At 46.7% G+C, this 16,707-nt stretch overlaps 1 protein-coding gene across 1 annotated transcript in view; it reads right to left on the bottom strand.

The window, feature by feature from the left end:
- Window positions 1-2,378: 2,378 nt before the first annotated feature.
- LOC139059288 (uncharacterized) overlaps window positions 2,379-16,707 on the bottom strand; it is a 32,004-nt gene continuing 17,675 nt past the window's right edge. Inside the window, exons 6-8 of the mRNA XM_070537487.1 lie at window positions 13,465-13,512; window positions 7,499-7,541; window positions 2,379-2,778 (exon numbers count right to left, since the gene is read on the bottom strand). Coding sequence (XP_070393588.1) covers window positions 2,615-2,778; window positions 7,499-7,541; window positions 13,465-13,512 — 255 coding nt within the window. The 3' untranslated portion in view covers window positions 2,379-2,614. The remainder of the gene's footprint in view (window positions 2,779-7,498; window positions 7,542-13,464; window positions 13,513-16,707) is intronic.

Genomic DNA, 16,707 nt, shown 5'->3' with positions numbered 1-16,707 from the left:
TAGTTCGTTACATCGCGAAGTTCATTAAATTGAGGTTTGACTATATTCATTTATAAATATGAAACAACTATCCCCGCAACCAATTTTACTAAACTATATTTCATCATGTATTCCTGGGCCCTGGTTACCAGAATTGATCACTAACTAAAGCAACGAATTGCACTTTATATAGATATTTATTGCTACAGAACTCAAGTTTGCTGTGCCAGTCATTATACTGTCCGTGCGTGCATGCTGAAAGCGATCATGCGGGTCAAATATACAGCGCGCGCGCAAGAGTACATGAAGGGCTGATGTATCCACTGCTAAAGCTGAAAGGATATGATCTGCGGTGGTAACTGTTCCTGACTTTTACCAGAGCTACTACTCAACGCCACTGACCTTGGCAGTGACTTAAAGCAACATCTTTGCAGTGTTTTCACCCAGAGGAAACGCTTTCTAGGGCATGGACCACACACTTACCACAGGGCTCGAGCATATTCGGCCGCATCGGGTTGTCGACAAAAAGTTGCTCGTGCCTTTTTTTTTACGCCCGGATTTTGGCGTCTCCCACCCCACGATGTTCGTGCCTTTGTCGATCGTCGCTGCAGACGAATTCAAGTAACGGCGTTTTTTAAGCAAAGTTTATCTTCTACTGAATTTTGAATGTCGTCGTGAGTCTTCGTGGCAGTCTTGTCTAAGAGAATTAGCGTGGATCGTAAAACAAGACTTGGCTTATATGACAAAACATGGCGTGTCCGATGGTGGGTTTTGAATCAGGGTGCCCCGGCACAATAGCCCAAAGAACTACCCACCATGCCCCAGATGGTCTCATGGTATGACAGAATGGTAACCCTACTACTTTCCTTACGTTATGCATGCCAGTTTTTCTAGATGCTTGGCGCATATACATTAACGCTACATAATACTTTGACCTAAATACGTAAGAGCGCACAAGTCACCCCCAAATTTTACTTGATGTTGCTAGCAATTTCAGACGCTGTGTAACATTGCAGATCATTCAGGATTCTCGCAGTTTATCTATTACAGTGCTTTTTGTGAGTTCCCCAGGTCGTAACAGAACGTGTTGTAGGTTCTTCACAAGAACATAGTTCAGTTGCCATTTTATGGCTTTATTACTGTCGTAGTCATCACCAAGCCATCGTAGCGCCTGGCTTAGTGTTTTCTCTACATATGGTGCTATAGTTCGATAAATGGCGCCACAGTGTTCGCTGCTTTTGGCTTCTTGATTCTTGGTGCCTGTGTCTTGGGTAGGGAGGGCCAGTCAGGAGGAACCCGTATAATTTCATTCACAAAAGTGATATGGAACAGCAGCGACACTGAGAGAACGACAGCTTGTAATTGCATTCAGACTCACTCGTAAACACACAACGGGGCCGTGACAGTGCGCACGGGTTCGCGTTGGCAGCAGACAGCTGTGTAACCGGCCCGTGTCGTTTACAGCTTCAATTAGTTCGAGAAGAATTTCCTACAGGACAACCTCTGTTCAGCTAAAACGTGTTTTATCGATTCTGGCTTCGGTCATTCGTGTGTGCAGTGTGGGGTCTCCATACAGTTTGCGTTGAGTATGACGTTTCCTAGCGAAAACGTGCCCAGCTTTGTCACGCATCCGGATTTTCAGTTGTCTCTGGGGAAAAAAACAGCATTGTTTGCAGACACCAAGGAAAGTCTCGCTGGCACTGGGTTCCGCATAATTCTGCGCGAAAATGGCCGCTGTGAGCGGCTTTTCGCACAGTATGAACGAGCACAGATACATCGCCAGTAAAAATCAAGCTCGCACCAATTCGAAACGAAATTAAACAGCTTCAGATATGGCTATCTATCTATCTATCTATCTATCTATCTATCTATCTATCTATCTATCTATCTATCTATCTATCTATCTATCTATCTATCTATCTATCTATCTATCCATCTATCCATCTATCCATCTATCTATCTATCTATCTATCTATCTATCTATCTATCTATCTGTGTTATTACCGACAACTTTCTGACTGAGAATCTCACAAATGCTCAAACGTAAATGAATAGCAATAAACCTACATACACCGGTTCTTCGTCATTGAAGATGACATTGGTAGCAAATTGAGACATAGGTGTTCTCTTTTTTTTTTACATTAAGGCATATGAGACATTTACCTGTCTCGATACGGTAATTATTCGGGGCATCGTAACACGACATCGAAATAGCATAAGTGCACCTCGAGAGTTGCGTTATCAGCTGGCATTCGAAAGGGGCGCCCGACTCGTGTTTTGGCAAACTGGGTACGAAGTCTTACAAAGTTCAGGGAAGGTGACCACATTGCAGAGTAGGATTACAGCATGGCATGGCACATCCAATAATGACACAAATCACAGCGACTATGCAAAGGACGTCGTGAAAGGGAATCTTTTTTATAGCCCAACCAGCAGTCTTTTTTTTTTCTTTTTATTGTTTACAATCGTATTATCGTTCACTTGTGTAGTGAAAATACTATTGTTTGCGGGCGCTCACGATAGATATTTCAGGTTCCCGTTGACTGCTCGATGGCACAGATGCGGAACAAGGATAACTCCTACGGCCACCGCCGATATCTCAACGATGCGCGATACCGTGGGCTCAGCTCCATGCTTAAACAGAATGTTTCCCTGAAGCGGAAATTTCATGTCTGTGCTTCTGAAACCATTCGCCTTGTATGGTTCTCCAGCCGATGGGCGCGTCCGACCCTTCGTAATCCGAGGTGTCACTCAGAGCGATTGCCTCTATGCCAGCTTCTTCATAGTTATAGCCTTGCGCTGTTAAGAAAAAGAAAAAAAAGAAAGCCGTTAGACCAGAAAGCTCAGCATCGCACGTCACACCGGGTGCCATACGCTTCCCGACGTCTGCAAATATTAGGGGAGAATATCGTATGATGAAGCGTAGCCGCTTCGATTAATAACCGGATGGGGCATTGATGCGGTCCTGCAGCGCCTTGTATAGGCGGCGTCCAAATGGCACTCCCAGTGAGGGCGCCCTCGAGACAACGGATGCGGACCTTGAAGACAACCCTGTTGTGCCGTCCAAATGCCGGAAGCGATCGCGCAAGCCGCAAACACGCCATAGTCAACATGTTTTAGACATCACCTATTGTAGTTACCGAATGTGCTCGGTATCTAAAGGCATTTCCTCGCGAATCGACCTTCAACGATATGCTTTAATTTAGTTGTTAGCCATACAAAAAATTCCGCCGTTGCTACTTTACGGCGTTCCGTCTGCAATACACGCTGTATGTGAAACAATGCCCATGATGCCGCACTGTTTGCTGCTTCGAGCTTCTGTAACTGCGTGACTTGAGTATCGCGTGGAGAGAGGTTCCCTCGCTCCACCCATGTCGCAGGCCGTACCATTCGTGGAGCTCTTTTTTGTTTTGTTTCCCCCTTTTTTATATTGAAACGGTAGGTTGATCGCTTAAGCGAACACGCCCTAGCATAGCATAAGCGAATATTCTTGCGTGGTAAGTACGGAAACGTTCAGTTTTGCAGCAGAAGACAAGCGCAAGATGGGCGCTAGCTCTTTTCCGTGTACCCTCAAAATCGTCGATGACAATTGTTTAGGCGCCAGTAGCTTCAGCAGCTCGAGATTGGACGTCCTGGATGCTGCCTTTAAACTGTACCGACTTGTCCGTGTTCCACACCTATTTTAATGATTGTGCGGATTATGAACCTGATTAGAGGGCTTTTATTATAACTTGCACATGTTTTATACCTGCTTCACTGTAGGAGACATTCCAGCCAAAGTAAGGTCATTATGAAATAAAAATGAATAGTTATTTGTTTATTTGCTAACCTACTTATATATTTATTTATATTTTCATTCATTTGTTTATTGAATATATCCTCAAGGCCAAATTCGTTAAAGAAGGAATAGGCTACTGCAACAAACAAAATACATGAACAAAAATGCCCTAAGTTGCATAAATAAAAACGGAGGCTTCCGATAATAATTTTCTAGCTAGTGTTTGACAACATGGCAAACAAATAGGTCGAAAATAACATGACGTATACGCAACTGGAGCTCGTTGCAAAGGTAAAGTAATGATATATCATTAAACAATAATAACAAAAGCTACTTAATTTTTTGGTTATCAATCAGTGGATGCAGTCATGAAGAGAAAGATTATATATCGCAATGTTTCTGAAAAACTGCTAGTGCGAAAACTCTTAGCACGGTCTTCAATAGTGCTATGTTTACGAAACGCAAGAACGAAGACGGGGGACGCAAACCAGGCACTACAATCTCTTAGTAAACCTTACTTGGATGGAAAGAATGCTACAGTCCTGCAATATAACCGTCACCCGCCGTGGTTGCTCAGTGGCTATGGTGTTGCGCTGCTGAGCACGAGGTCGCGGGATCGAATCCCGGCCACGGCGGCCGCATTTCGATGGGGGCGAAATGCGAAAACACCCGTGTGCTTAGATTTAGGTGCACGTTAAAGAACCCCAGGTGGTCAAAATTTCCGGAGTCCTCCACTACGGCGTGCCTCATAATCAGAAAGTGGTTTTGGCACGTAAAACCCCAAATATTATTATTATTAATATAACCGTCAATAAGAAGTGACTCCGATCTTGAACATAGCAGTTTAGACTGATCAGATTGTACTCTGCGCTTGCCTTTGAAACATGTGTTACTAATGATGAAACTTTTTTTTTTGGCGCATGTTAAAAAAGTCGCAGGCCTGCGTGGCGCATGAAGCACAGTCGCGGCGGCGTAAGCTAGAGGCTCCATAGGAGCTCCATCTTCAGCACCAGGCGCTGCAGTTTCTTTGCGGCAAAGCGTCTTCGCGTCGTTTTCAGGAGAACGATCTGAACTGTCCACCCGGCGTCGAGGGCCAGCTGCGGCTCGTCCTGCTCTCTGCACAGCGGTCTGCTGAGCCCGATGTTGCCTGCTTGCAGCCGGGCGCGTGGCTGTGCGATTCGCTTCTTCAGCAGCAGCTCGTACCTTGCGAGGAGGTGCCATAGCGTGTACCGAAGTGTAAACACAGGTATCCAGACTACGTGGCGTACATGTCACATCGCCTGACCTGTGGCACGGAACATTGCTGCTGTTGATGATGATGGTCGTAATGATAGTTTATTGGCATCCCCTTGGAAAGGGGATAGTCACCTAGCCTGCTTGAGTTAACCCATCTACATGCAGCCTGCAGCTGCTATGTCGGGACACCTAGCGGAATATTGACACGTGTACTTATCTTTATCGGGCGACCACGTTTTGCCACCTAACAAATGTAATCGCACAGCGTGGGACGCGCCTGCATGTATCCGAAGTTTCTGGAAAGTTATTGATGCTTATACCCGGCTGTCTGTTGTCACCGAACGTTATGTTATCTGATTTCATCGCGTGACGCGATTGGTGTAGAACTTTGTGGAAGGCACGCGGATCCGAACAATTAGCCTGGAACATTCGACGACTGCTGTATAAAAGCCGACGCGCTTGACCCGCTGATCAGATTTGTGACGATCGCCGACCGTGTTCGCCGCTATCGTTGTGCTATAACTGTAGCCTGTTTTGTGGGCACAGGTTCACCCAATAAAAGTTCGTTTTGTCTTTCACAGTACTGCGTATTGCTACTGTGTTCTTCAACGTTACCGACAATATAATATTACGATGTTATGAAACCAGCTTACAGCATAGAGTATGGAGTAACTGTTATCGACGGCAGTGTCAAGGCAGATTTTATAGGAGCAGTGAACGAACTTAAGCTGCCTGTGGGAGCCATGAGGTAGCCTTATTTAGGTCAGTGCTTGGTTTGAGAGTTTATTAAGCAACGATATCGACGCATAATGATGTACTCAAGTGATAATGTTTATAGGCTGTTTGGGGACCATTCCAAGGCTGTCTCCGAAATAAACAGGTATCTGACCTCCCTTTCGTGCTGATACCCAACTCTGAGTAGCACATTTATTTTTGTAGTAAACTAATGTTTTCAGGCAAATGAGCTTGTGACCAGGGCTGTTCGTTTGTAGTTTTATCGTGCTCCTGTGCTGACCCTTAGTTTCAGTTACCCGGTAAGCACTCGACAGACATTCTAAAGCCAGTGCAGCGTTTCTACCAATCTTGGTAGAAAATCAGATTTTCGACGATCGCCGACTGTGTTGGCAGCTCTCGTTGTGCTTTAAGGGCAGCCTGTTTTCTGGGCACAGGTTCACCCAATAAAAGCTAGTTTTGCCTTTCACAGCATTGCTACTGTGTTATTTGACGTAACGACCACGTGACAATATAACGAAACTGCAATGCAGAGTTTGTAAGTGTCGACGATACGTGGCAACACTTGTCACATCGCATGTAAAATGCCGCAATACGGCGCTAATGATGATGATGATGATATAATGACATTCCCTACGAAACGGGACGGTGAAAAAGAGTCACCAAGCATGCTTGAATTAATCTGGCATATCATGCATGTTTTTCGTTGCATCAATATTTATACATCTCCATAAACTTCTTTTTATTCCTCAAGATTTCTCTATCTAGCGTGTACCGCATCTATACAACTGCTACATGGTATGTGACCTGGCGTAATTATGCGCAGCAGCAATGGACATCCCGCACGTAAAGACGCTACGCGGCGTGCACCTAACATCGCAATGCAAGTGTCACGATACGCTACTAATGATCATATATGATTTATGAGGCTTCCCTTTGACACTCGATGGTAACATAGTCACTTAGCCAGCTTGATTTAATCAGGTAAAAATATGTTTTTTTCTAGCTTTCTTGCATACATATCCATAAACTTCTTTTTCTTCTCAAACCTCCCTTGACTTCCGTGTCCAGCTACCTCTGCATCTGTTACATCGCGTTCTACCTGATGTAATATTATGCAACTGCCATGCAAAACGTGCACGTATCAACGCTACGTGGCGCGCATCTCACATCGCGTGTCTGCTCACGCACTAGAAAGGGTTTAGAGGGCATTCCTGCGCTGTATGCTATAGCAAGCGCTGGCGTGGCTAAGTGGTAGAGTAGGAGACTCCCACGCCCGGGCGCGCTCCTGGCGATAAATTGAACCTTGCTTTTTCTCATTCCAGGTTATAGCTGCCACACACACCAGCGGCGGAGGCGGCGGCGAACACCATCGCCAACCGAATCAGCTGTTGCAGTGGGCGCATCATGGCTCACGGTGTAAAAGACGAACAGTCGAAACACAGTATTATTCGCGAACACTGTTGCTGTTGCAAGCAAGAATCGCTAAATACGACAAACTGATGTGTTCAATACATAGGCGAGCACCACGTTCATTTAGGCTCAGAAATAAGATCAAGTTGCATTTAGGCAATCGCGCTATGCTAAAGTTTCGCACTACATTTAGCAGCCTCAAGACAGGAATTCGTTCGTGAGCAACTGAGCGCCAAGCGCACTCTGCGGAGGAGTGTCGCGCTATTTCTGCAAAATAGATCACGCCCCAAGCAACTCGGCAGTACAGTGTGCTCGTCACACATGACCGTGTCACTTAGTGACGTGGCTTTAAATACTCACAATCCAAGTTGTCCGCAGGCTCCCCAGACCTCCTAATGGCAACCTGCAAATACATAATCGGAATGTCTAATTAAGCTTTCAATACGTCAACCTGCCTACATACAGCCGAAGAGCGACACTTTCACAAATATTTGGACGCATAGTAAGCCAGACGGCTTTATTGCTAATATGCAGAACCGTAGCTGCCCATCAAGGCACTGAAAGACACCGTTTGATGCACCCTGCTCATGCTCTCTTACTTTATCCCACGAGTTTATCTCACGTAACGAATGTATGCTGTGAAATAAACTGCTACCTGTTCAATTTCATTCGAACAGTGCCAGTTTCCATCGCGATCTCTTACGATGTCGTTCGTAAAGTGCCTCCGCCATGACGTTTCAGCTGCACTTTTGCACGAAACTTTAAGAACACGACAGGATCAGTGGGGATTATTAGACGGCGTTGTTTCTTTTCTGCTGCTTACTATCTAACCCGCTTTTTCGTCGAATCAGTCGAATGAAAGCTATACTGATGTTTAAAAAGAAGGAACGCATACTTATGCACATTACTGTAGCTTTGCGAACACAGGGATATTCACTGCGCGTAGAATACAAGCGTGTTCCAAACAACAGTGAGTTGATAAAACGAGTGCATTTTCTTCTGGCCGTTTATCGGCAGGCTTGGCCACAGGCTCATGCTTGGTTGGATTGGTGTCCGTGTTGCATCGTCTTTGCAGATCATTCCTCATTTCATGTTTATTCTGTGCCATCAGACAGATATCAGCTACTATTTAGCATAGACGGCAGTTAACTGCTATTTCCAGTTTTGTGAAGGGGAAGACGAAGAAGGCGCTCTTGTGTCGGCTGTGCGCGCGATCAGCGTTCCTCTACTGCCAGTACAACTCGACTGTGCCTAGTGCCTTATAATAAATCATCATATTAAATCATAATATTACGGACGCCAGCGGCATCGGACTTGGTGCAGTCCTCGCACAACGGAAAGACGGCTATGATGAGTACGTCGTCGCGTATGCGAGCCGCACTTTAAAGAAGGCGGAAGCCAACTACTCAGTAAGAGGAAAGGAGTGCTTGGCCATTATTTGGGTGCTCGTCAACTTTCGTCCAAAAGGGGGCGACCTATATGCTCGCGCTTTTGACATTGTCACCGACCACCATTCACTTTGCTGGCTGTCCTCGTTGAAGGATCCCGTCAGGTCGCCTAGGCCAATGGGCACTCCGCTTACAAGAATATGATATCCGCGTTGTCTACTGATCGGGCAGAAAGCTCTCTGACGCCGATGCGCATTCCCGATCACCGCTACCTTGTGATGTTGCTTCAGTGTCTCCGCTCTTCGCATCCATATCAGCCTTCAACGTCGCTGATATGCCGGACGAGCAGCGTAAGGATCCCCTGCTTTCACCCATGCTGAATTTCCTCCACGACCCATCCGCCACACCCTCTTCTCGAACACTTCGTTGCCAAGCCGCTCACTTCACTGTCCGCGACAACGTCCTTTACCGCAGAGAGAGAGAGAGAGAAACTTTATTGTGATTGTAAAGATTTGAAGGAGGGGTGGTCGGAGCCTCTCAGTCCAGGGCCCCACTGGCCTCTGCCGCCTGCCTGACCTGGCTAATTAAGGACTTTATTCCTGCCAGATCGGAGCGGGCGAGCTGTGCCTCCCACTGCTCCATTGTCCTACTAGTATTTGGCCTATGAGGGTGCTTAGTGCACTCCCAGGTTATGTGCATTAGGGTAGGTATGCCACCGCACCAAGGACAGTTGGCCCTATAACGAGTGGGATACATGGCGTTGAGCAATTTTAAATGGGGGAACACCCCGGTCTGTATTTTACGCCAATCGGCGGCCTCTTCCCCGTTAAGTTGTGGGTGAGGCGGCGGGTATTTTCGTCGGACTCCACGCTGATGAGCAAGGATGTCTTTGGCATTTAAATTGGTGGAATTTTGTGATGGGTAGTGCGGGTGGTTGGGGTTAGAAGAGGACGCCGTCGCTCGGTTAGTGAACCCTCGAGCTAACGCGTTAGCCTTTTCGTTCCCCTGTACCCCCGCGTGGCCCGGGCACCAGAGTAGGCGATGATGGTGGTTGAAGGATTTCGGGATTATCGCGAGGCTAGCCGCAGTCACGTGCCCCTTGAGAAACATGCGACATGTCTCCTGGGAGTCCGTGACCACGACCGAGTCCCTTTGCGAACGCTCCGCGTGAGCGAGTGCGATCGCCACTGCTAATATTTCAGCCGAGGTTGGGGATCCTGCCGTGGCCGACGCGGTAATTTGCTGTGGGCTGACAGCGTTCACAACTGCCAGGGCGTACCTCCTTTGGTAGCGCTGCCCGGTCACCGCAGAAATTATTTGCCTGATGGTCGCAAATGGCGCCTGGTGATACCACGACACATGCGTACTGGCATATGCGCTTATTTTCATGCTTCTCCTCATAATGGTCACGCCAGTGTTCTGAAAACGTATACTTGGCTAAGGAAGGGTTTCTACTGGCACGGCATGTATCACTTCGTGCGCCAGTACGTACGCGCTTGCACGGCGTGCCAACGGCGTAAAATTCCACAGCGCCATCCTGGTGAGCTACAGCCGCTGCCCTGCCCGGCCCGGCCCTTCGATCACGTCGGCATAGACCTATACGGGCCACTTCCCTGCAGTTCCTCGGGTAACCGATGGATAATTGTATGTGTCGACCACTTGACGCGCTACGCCGAGACTGCCGCACTCCCGGCAGCCTCTGCGCGCGAAGTTGCGTTCTTTATCTTGCGGAACTTCGTTCTTCGACATGGCGCACCACGCGAACTGCTCAGTGACAGGGGACGTGTATTCTTGTTCGAAGTAATCCAAGCCCTTCTCGCAGCATGCATCATCGTTCACCGCCAGTCTACAGCCTACCACCCGCAAACGAACGGCTTGACAGAGCGGTTCAACCGCACACTCGGTGACATGTTGACTATGTATGTCGCCTCGGATCACAGTAACTGGGACACTGTTGTGCCGTTCGTCACGTATGGCTACAATACTGCCACACAAGCTACCACTGGCTTTTCGCCCTTTTTTCTGCTGTATGGACGAGAGCCCTCGTGTACAATGGACACACTGCTCCTATACCGACCCGACGCTTCCGAATGCACGCCTGTGTCTGAAGCCGCCAAATACGCCGAGGACTGTAGGCAGCTCGCGCGAACCCTTACGACCGCTGCTCAAGGTCGTCAAAAGCTTCGGCGCGACAGTGGCGCACTTACACCAGTTTTCCCGACTGGTTGCCTTGTTTGGTTGTGGGTCCCGCCTCACAGCTCTGGCCTTTCGACCAAACTCCTTGCACGCTATGATGACCCCTACCGCGTCATAGACCGTACCTCCGCTGTCACCTACGTTGTAGAACCTGTGACGCCTTCACCCGACCATAGGCATTGCCGGCGTGGCACGGTTCATGTCAACCGACATAAGCCGTACTATGGCCCCCTCATCCTACCTACGCCGTAAGTCGCCAGGATGGCTCCTCTTCGCTCGCGGAGACCATTGTGGTGAAGAGGAGGACGAAGAAGGCGCTCTTGTGTCGGCTGTGCGCGCGATCAGCGTTCGTCCACTGCCAGTGCAACTAGACTGTGCCTAGTGCCTTATAATAAATCATCATATAACGCCAGCAACATATTTTCGTGAATTTCACTAACGGTGAACTTGAGTATTTCGAGTACGATTCACAATAAGCTCTTCTTTTCGTCAGATGTGGCGCTCATGGTGTGGTAGTCATAATCATAAGCCTGCATCACTCCGAAGGGCTGCGAAGGAACGCAGGACTCCCCAGTGTCCTCCAGTTAGTCAGTTGGGAGAGAATCACTGAGCGGGCAGAGTGGACATAATTGTCCCGAAACTTCGGTGCGGAACTGAAAAGGGGAGTAAGGAAAAGGCGCCATTTACCGTGCCGACTTTTTTCCGCGTTCTGCAGCTAGACGTGCTCAGGCGTGGTCCAGATTTATCTCGTGCCCCAAATTCCTAATCTCACAGCTTCCAGTAAGTAACTCTCTGTCGCCCTCGCCTTTGTCGTCTACGCTGCGAAAGCATCGATTCTGTAGCAAAACAATGCACAACGAACAGAGAAGAAAATAAGGCATGAATTAAGCACAATGAAGGCAGGGTGAAGCAGGCTTGCAGCAGTCACTGAAAAGGCTACAACTGGCAATTTTTAGGAAGGATGGAACAGGAACCCCAAAATTGAGCCTAGAAGGAAGGATACTAAAGAGGTAAGAAAGAATAAGACGGCAGGTCACAATCACTCCAGTAAAACATCAATGAATCATAGGGGACGGCTGCAATCCATCAAAGAAAGGAGGCCGTCATTACAGGAACGGGAGTCTTAAAGAAAGAGCTCTTCCCTCTGCTCCGATATGGGAGCAGGCCGCAGAGGATTGCAGCTAACAGATGCTGGTCAAGGCAATCAGAGAGAGCACCTGCTATGTGGAGGGTAGCTTGCGTCGCCTGAAGGTTTCCTCTCAGTTCATTTGCTGCTCTCCTGGTTGCAGAGCGTTACGTGGACAGCGGTTTCCAACTTGTAGATGGACAAAACCTTAGACAAGGGGTCATGAGGAACTTATAGACACTGTTCTAATCCTAATTCCGTCCAGAGCCGTGCATTCTTCAGCCTTTTTCAAGTTCGTTTTTTTTAACTTCCATATTGTGATACCTTGCTCTAAACACGAGCAAGACGTATTTGGTAAAGGCTTTGCTTTTCTGGGAAATCGCTAAGCTGCTTGTCAAGGCTTGGGGCTGCCAGCCAAATACGATTGATGATGATTTAATGTTCTGCACGTTTTCACTTGGCTATGATTCCTTGTGACTCTGTTATCTAGATAGACGTACTCGTTTCGTCACGACAGCATCACCACCCGGAGTGGCACAGGTAGCGCACTTGAACGTCCCTGTAGATCTCGTGTACGTTGCGGAAAGAAACGTTCGCCTTAAGCCACGCCATGCGTACGCCCGCAAAAGCAACATGTTGGTTTTACAAGAAACCCAAGCTGTATCGTGAAAAGTGTTACAGCATCTTTTTTTTTTCGGACCGCAGTCGTGTGCCGTATAAAGACCACAACAGTGGCAACACGAGCGAACGCAATTGTGGGGAATCGAACGCAGTTACGGCATTTACTGCGTTGCCAACGAGCTTCGTAGTTTCGGCTCGCCTTTTCCGTGCAGATTACTTATGGCGTCGTCGCGTATATCGACGACTCGCCGACAGAATGTGCGTGGTCAGTGTGAATTCTTGAGCGTCCAGCTTTCCGCGTAATGTTTTACTTCTGCTTGTGTTACTTTATGCTAGGAGTTGCATTGCGCTCACATTTCGGATTGCTTGTGGGTCCTCCCTAAATGTGCAGCTTTCGACAGGCCGACTCGTATGTTGACTAGCCGGTCTCATTGTATGTAAGCCATGCATTTTGCAAAGTGTTAACAACTAGCCGCGTCTACCATATTGGTGCTACTAAAGCTATGCTACGGTCAATCGAAGGGCAAATACGTTCTTTGCGAATGTTGCTGCTGTAGTCTGAACGTAGTATTACAGTGATTTACATATATGAGCTTCACAGGTTATAGAGAGGCATGGTAGTCTGGTCAATGATTTCGCGCGTGCATGGCCCTATGGTTCAGCATGGCATATGCATCAGGCAAAGAAGTTGACACAGCTCTTCGGACACCACAGGGACCACATGGTAGCATTGTACATGATGTTGTTTGCCTATAGTTTGCAACATAGTATAAAAAAGACTGAGATTAAAGAAAGGAAATGAAGTCAACCGTAACGAACTCCGGTTTTCTGCCCTACACTTGGGGATCGGGGAGACGTACGTTTAGAAAGGTAAGAAGGAAATATTATGCACCATAGTGAACCCGTTGCACAACATGCATCCAGGAATAACGCCTCACAAATTAAAAAAGATTCCACGCGGGAAGAATAGGCAGTTCAGTAAAATATGCACCTACCTTTTGACAATCTTCAATGTATTGGTTTTCGACTTTTGCCAAGCATCTCTATTGATAAAAACAACACGATTACTTTCAAACTCTCAATGTGTAGAACTCTCTGCATCAATCGCACACTTCGGAGCTCATTCAGACACAGCGCTGTAAGCAATTTCAATCAAAAAGCGAACAAGTTCAACAGATTTTCAGAAATCATGTACGAAATTCCCATTATATACTAACAAAATATTAGTCTTAAGAAGGTCCAGACTCTGGAGCACTTGCGCTAAACAGTACGATGCACTGCTTCCTGTGACCAACAACAGACATATCTTGTGAGTCTTGGATGAAAGGTTTCGCTGACGTTAGCATGCCTTGGAAAACCTTTACGGGGCCTTTTGTGTTAAAGTACGCGTTTTTGCACATTCAGAAGTACAACTGTTTCATTTTCCCGCTCTCCTACTTATTCCTGACTTTATGTCCTCTTTGCGAATCGCTTGTAGCTTGGTTTTGCGATTCGTAAAGCAGGCAGCAATTTGCTTTCCCCCCTGCCACGGTGGATAATCTTAACAACGTTATCTTCTATTTCGCTATGTGGCTTTGACTGACATGACAACTCGGGGTAATTTGCCACCACTTTACGACATAATCGCTATCGGTGTTACTCTTGATGATGATATTGTTACTCTTGATGATGATATTGTATTTGACGGACGGGGTCGTGATAAATCTGCTATATGAGTTATAGTGTAGTTTTTGGTGGCACATTTAGGCTGACTGCAGCAATACCTTCGTATTTACCGGCATACAGGGCGCTCTATATATAGCTAACGTCAGCCAAGCTGTTAAAAATACTGATACTATATATGCGTGTGAGACCAAACGACATGATTCGGTCATGTCTTCGCCGTCACAAGGACCATTATTGTGCAATAAGAAACTGGCTTAATATAGACGGTTATTAAATAAGGTTTTCTGAGTTAAAGGCTTCACTTCTCATGTCAACCCGCCGTGGTTGCTCAGTGGCTATGGTGTTGGGCTACTGAGGACGAAGTCGCGGGATCAAATCCTGGCCACGGCGGCCGCATTTAGATGGAGGCGAAATGCTAAAACACCCATGGTACTTCGATTTAGGTGCACGTTAAAGAACCCCAGGTGCTCGAAATTCCGGAGTCTCCACTACGGCGTGTCTCATAATCAAAAAGTGATTTCGGTACGTAAAACCCCATAATTGATTTTTTGAACTTCTCATCTCAAAGCTGTTGCTGCGCGTGGAAACATACTATTCAGTGGTTTTCGGCGCGGTATGTACGGTGTACGTTTTCCTTCACTCGTACTTCCTCGCGTGTACTTACTTCACTAGTACGGCGCGAAATACGCAAAGCGTCGAGTGCCCGCGCATCTCGACATTATGTGCCCGCGCGTCTCGACACCATGACACCAAAGTGATTTGAAGGAGCTAACTCCGATAATTGCCTGGCTCAGAAACCGACGGCAAATAACTAATCTTTCTCTAATTATGCAAGTCATTAGTACGCAAGAATTGTACTGAATGAATGAATGGATGAGTACTGAAGAGCGAGCATCGCAGGACTGACTCATAGTGCCATATATTGCGCAAGCTCGTCTTTATTTTAGAAGCTTGGCCAACGTTAGCTGGGACGTCATTGTATTGGCACTCACAAGTAGCACGGCTCCGCCTTAATTAATCAAAGAAGCAATGCATGCATATACACACGCATCTGGCGCGGTTTTCTTTATAAAGTTTCGTATCCGCCTGGTAACACCGCCCAGCTTCGTAAAGGGTCATAATTTCGTATTTCGACACTATGTGAATGTGCGAAACGTATTTTGTGTGTGTGTGCCTGCGAGCACGCGCGCGCGCGTGTGTTTGTGTGTGTGTGTGTGTGTGTGTGTGTGTGTGTGTGTGTGTGTGTGTGCGTGCGTGCGTGCGTGCGCGTGTGTGTGTGTGTGTGTGTGTGTGTGTGTGTGTGTGTGTGTGTGTGTGTGTGTGTGTGTGTGTGTGTGTGTGTGTGTGTGTGTGTGTGTGTGTGTGTGTGGTTAACGGTTACTCCCAGCCATTCGGCAAGTTTCAGCATGCTAACGCACCATGCAGCGGCAAAACGGCGCCGATACTTTACCTGGCGACTTTGACTTGAAAGGAAGCATATTGTGTGGCGTGCGGTTCGAGAGGTGTCCCGCTGAAGGTTTACGTGGGAGGTTGGGGCGCTCGCATCGAGACACCATTGAGCGCGGGGAACTTGAAGCTTTGCATGAGGTGGCTCATTACGCTCATAAATTAGGTGCATAAAATATTTATTTATTTATTTATTTACTTTTTGTATGTGTGTTTATAGATACATTACCAAGCCCTCGTGAAACATTCTAAGAGTGGCAATAGGGATCGCTTACACAAAGATCGAAATGTACTAACATCTCAACAAAGTGAAACAACAATTCCCTTTGTAAGATGATATTGAACCCAAGAACTTCACAACGTACACTAGATGCAAGGGAGCAACAATTGTAATCAATATTTTTAAAGATCCAACAACGAACAAGAATATGTACCGACAGCCAAAGAAAACAGCGAAAAAAAAGGAAATGAAACAGGAATAAAAAGGAAGTGAAGTCGCAATAGAAACTTCAAACGAGAAAAAGAATAACAAAATATCTATGTCACGTATATAAGAAATAACTGCTGTTCAGGTTTCGTGCAGAGGCAGTGGTTTCGTACAGCCTAAAATCATTACTCTTATCACCTTTCTCGAAAAAGTGACCTTAACAAATGCTTCTTCATATAAGTTATTTTTTATTTTTTTGTGCGACGAATAGCTCACGACTTCGGCGGTCTCTAAATGCAACTATATTTCTATTTCGGAAAATCTTCAATATTGTAAAACACGTATTATTTGAATGATGCAGCCATCGCTTGGTCAATACACACGACCTATTGAGCAGTGACATTTTCGCATGTGTGCCCTACAGGATGCAACAACCTTGCCTTTAACAAATAATACTCCCATATGTGAATACGCTTCCATCGTGTGGGTCCCGCATTAAAATATTCCTTCGCGCAATCTCTGGAGCGCCCAGATTAAAAAATCGAGTTTCGTCATGTATAGCTATACACTTCGAAGCAGCATCGCTAGAGGTATGAAATACCTTAAAGTTATACATTTTCGCTGTCTTAGGTATTTCGTAATACACTTCTACCACCAGCTCATCCCAAGTAGCTAAGCATAGCTGCCGAGTTTAGCCTAA

This window comes from Dermacentor albipictus, chromosome 1 (genome assembly GCF_038994185.2).
Source record: "Dermacentor albipictus isolate Rhodes 1998 colony chromosome 1, USDA_Dalb.pri_finalv2, whole genome shotgun sequence".
Taxonomy (NCBI): Eukaryota; Metazoa; Arthropoda; class Arachnida; order Ixodida; family Ixodidae; genus Dermacentor; species Dermacentor albipictus.
The sequence above is the reverse complement of the archived record's forward strand: the minus strand, read 5'-3'. Positions and strand labels throughout refer to the sequence as shown.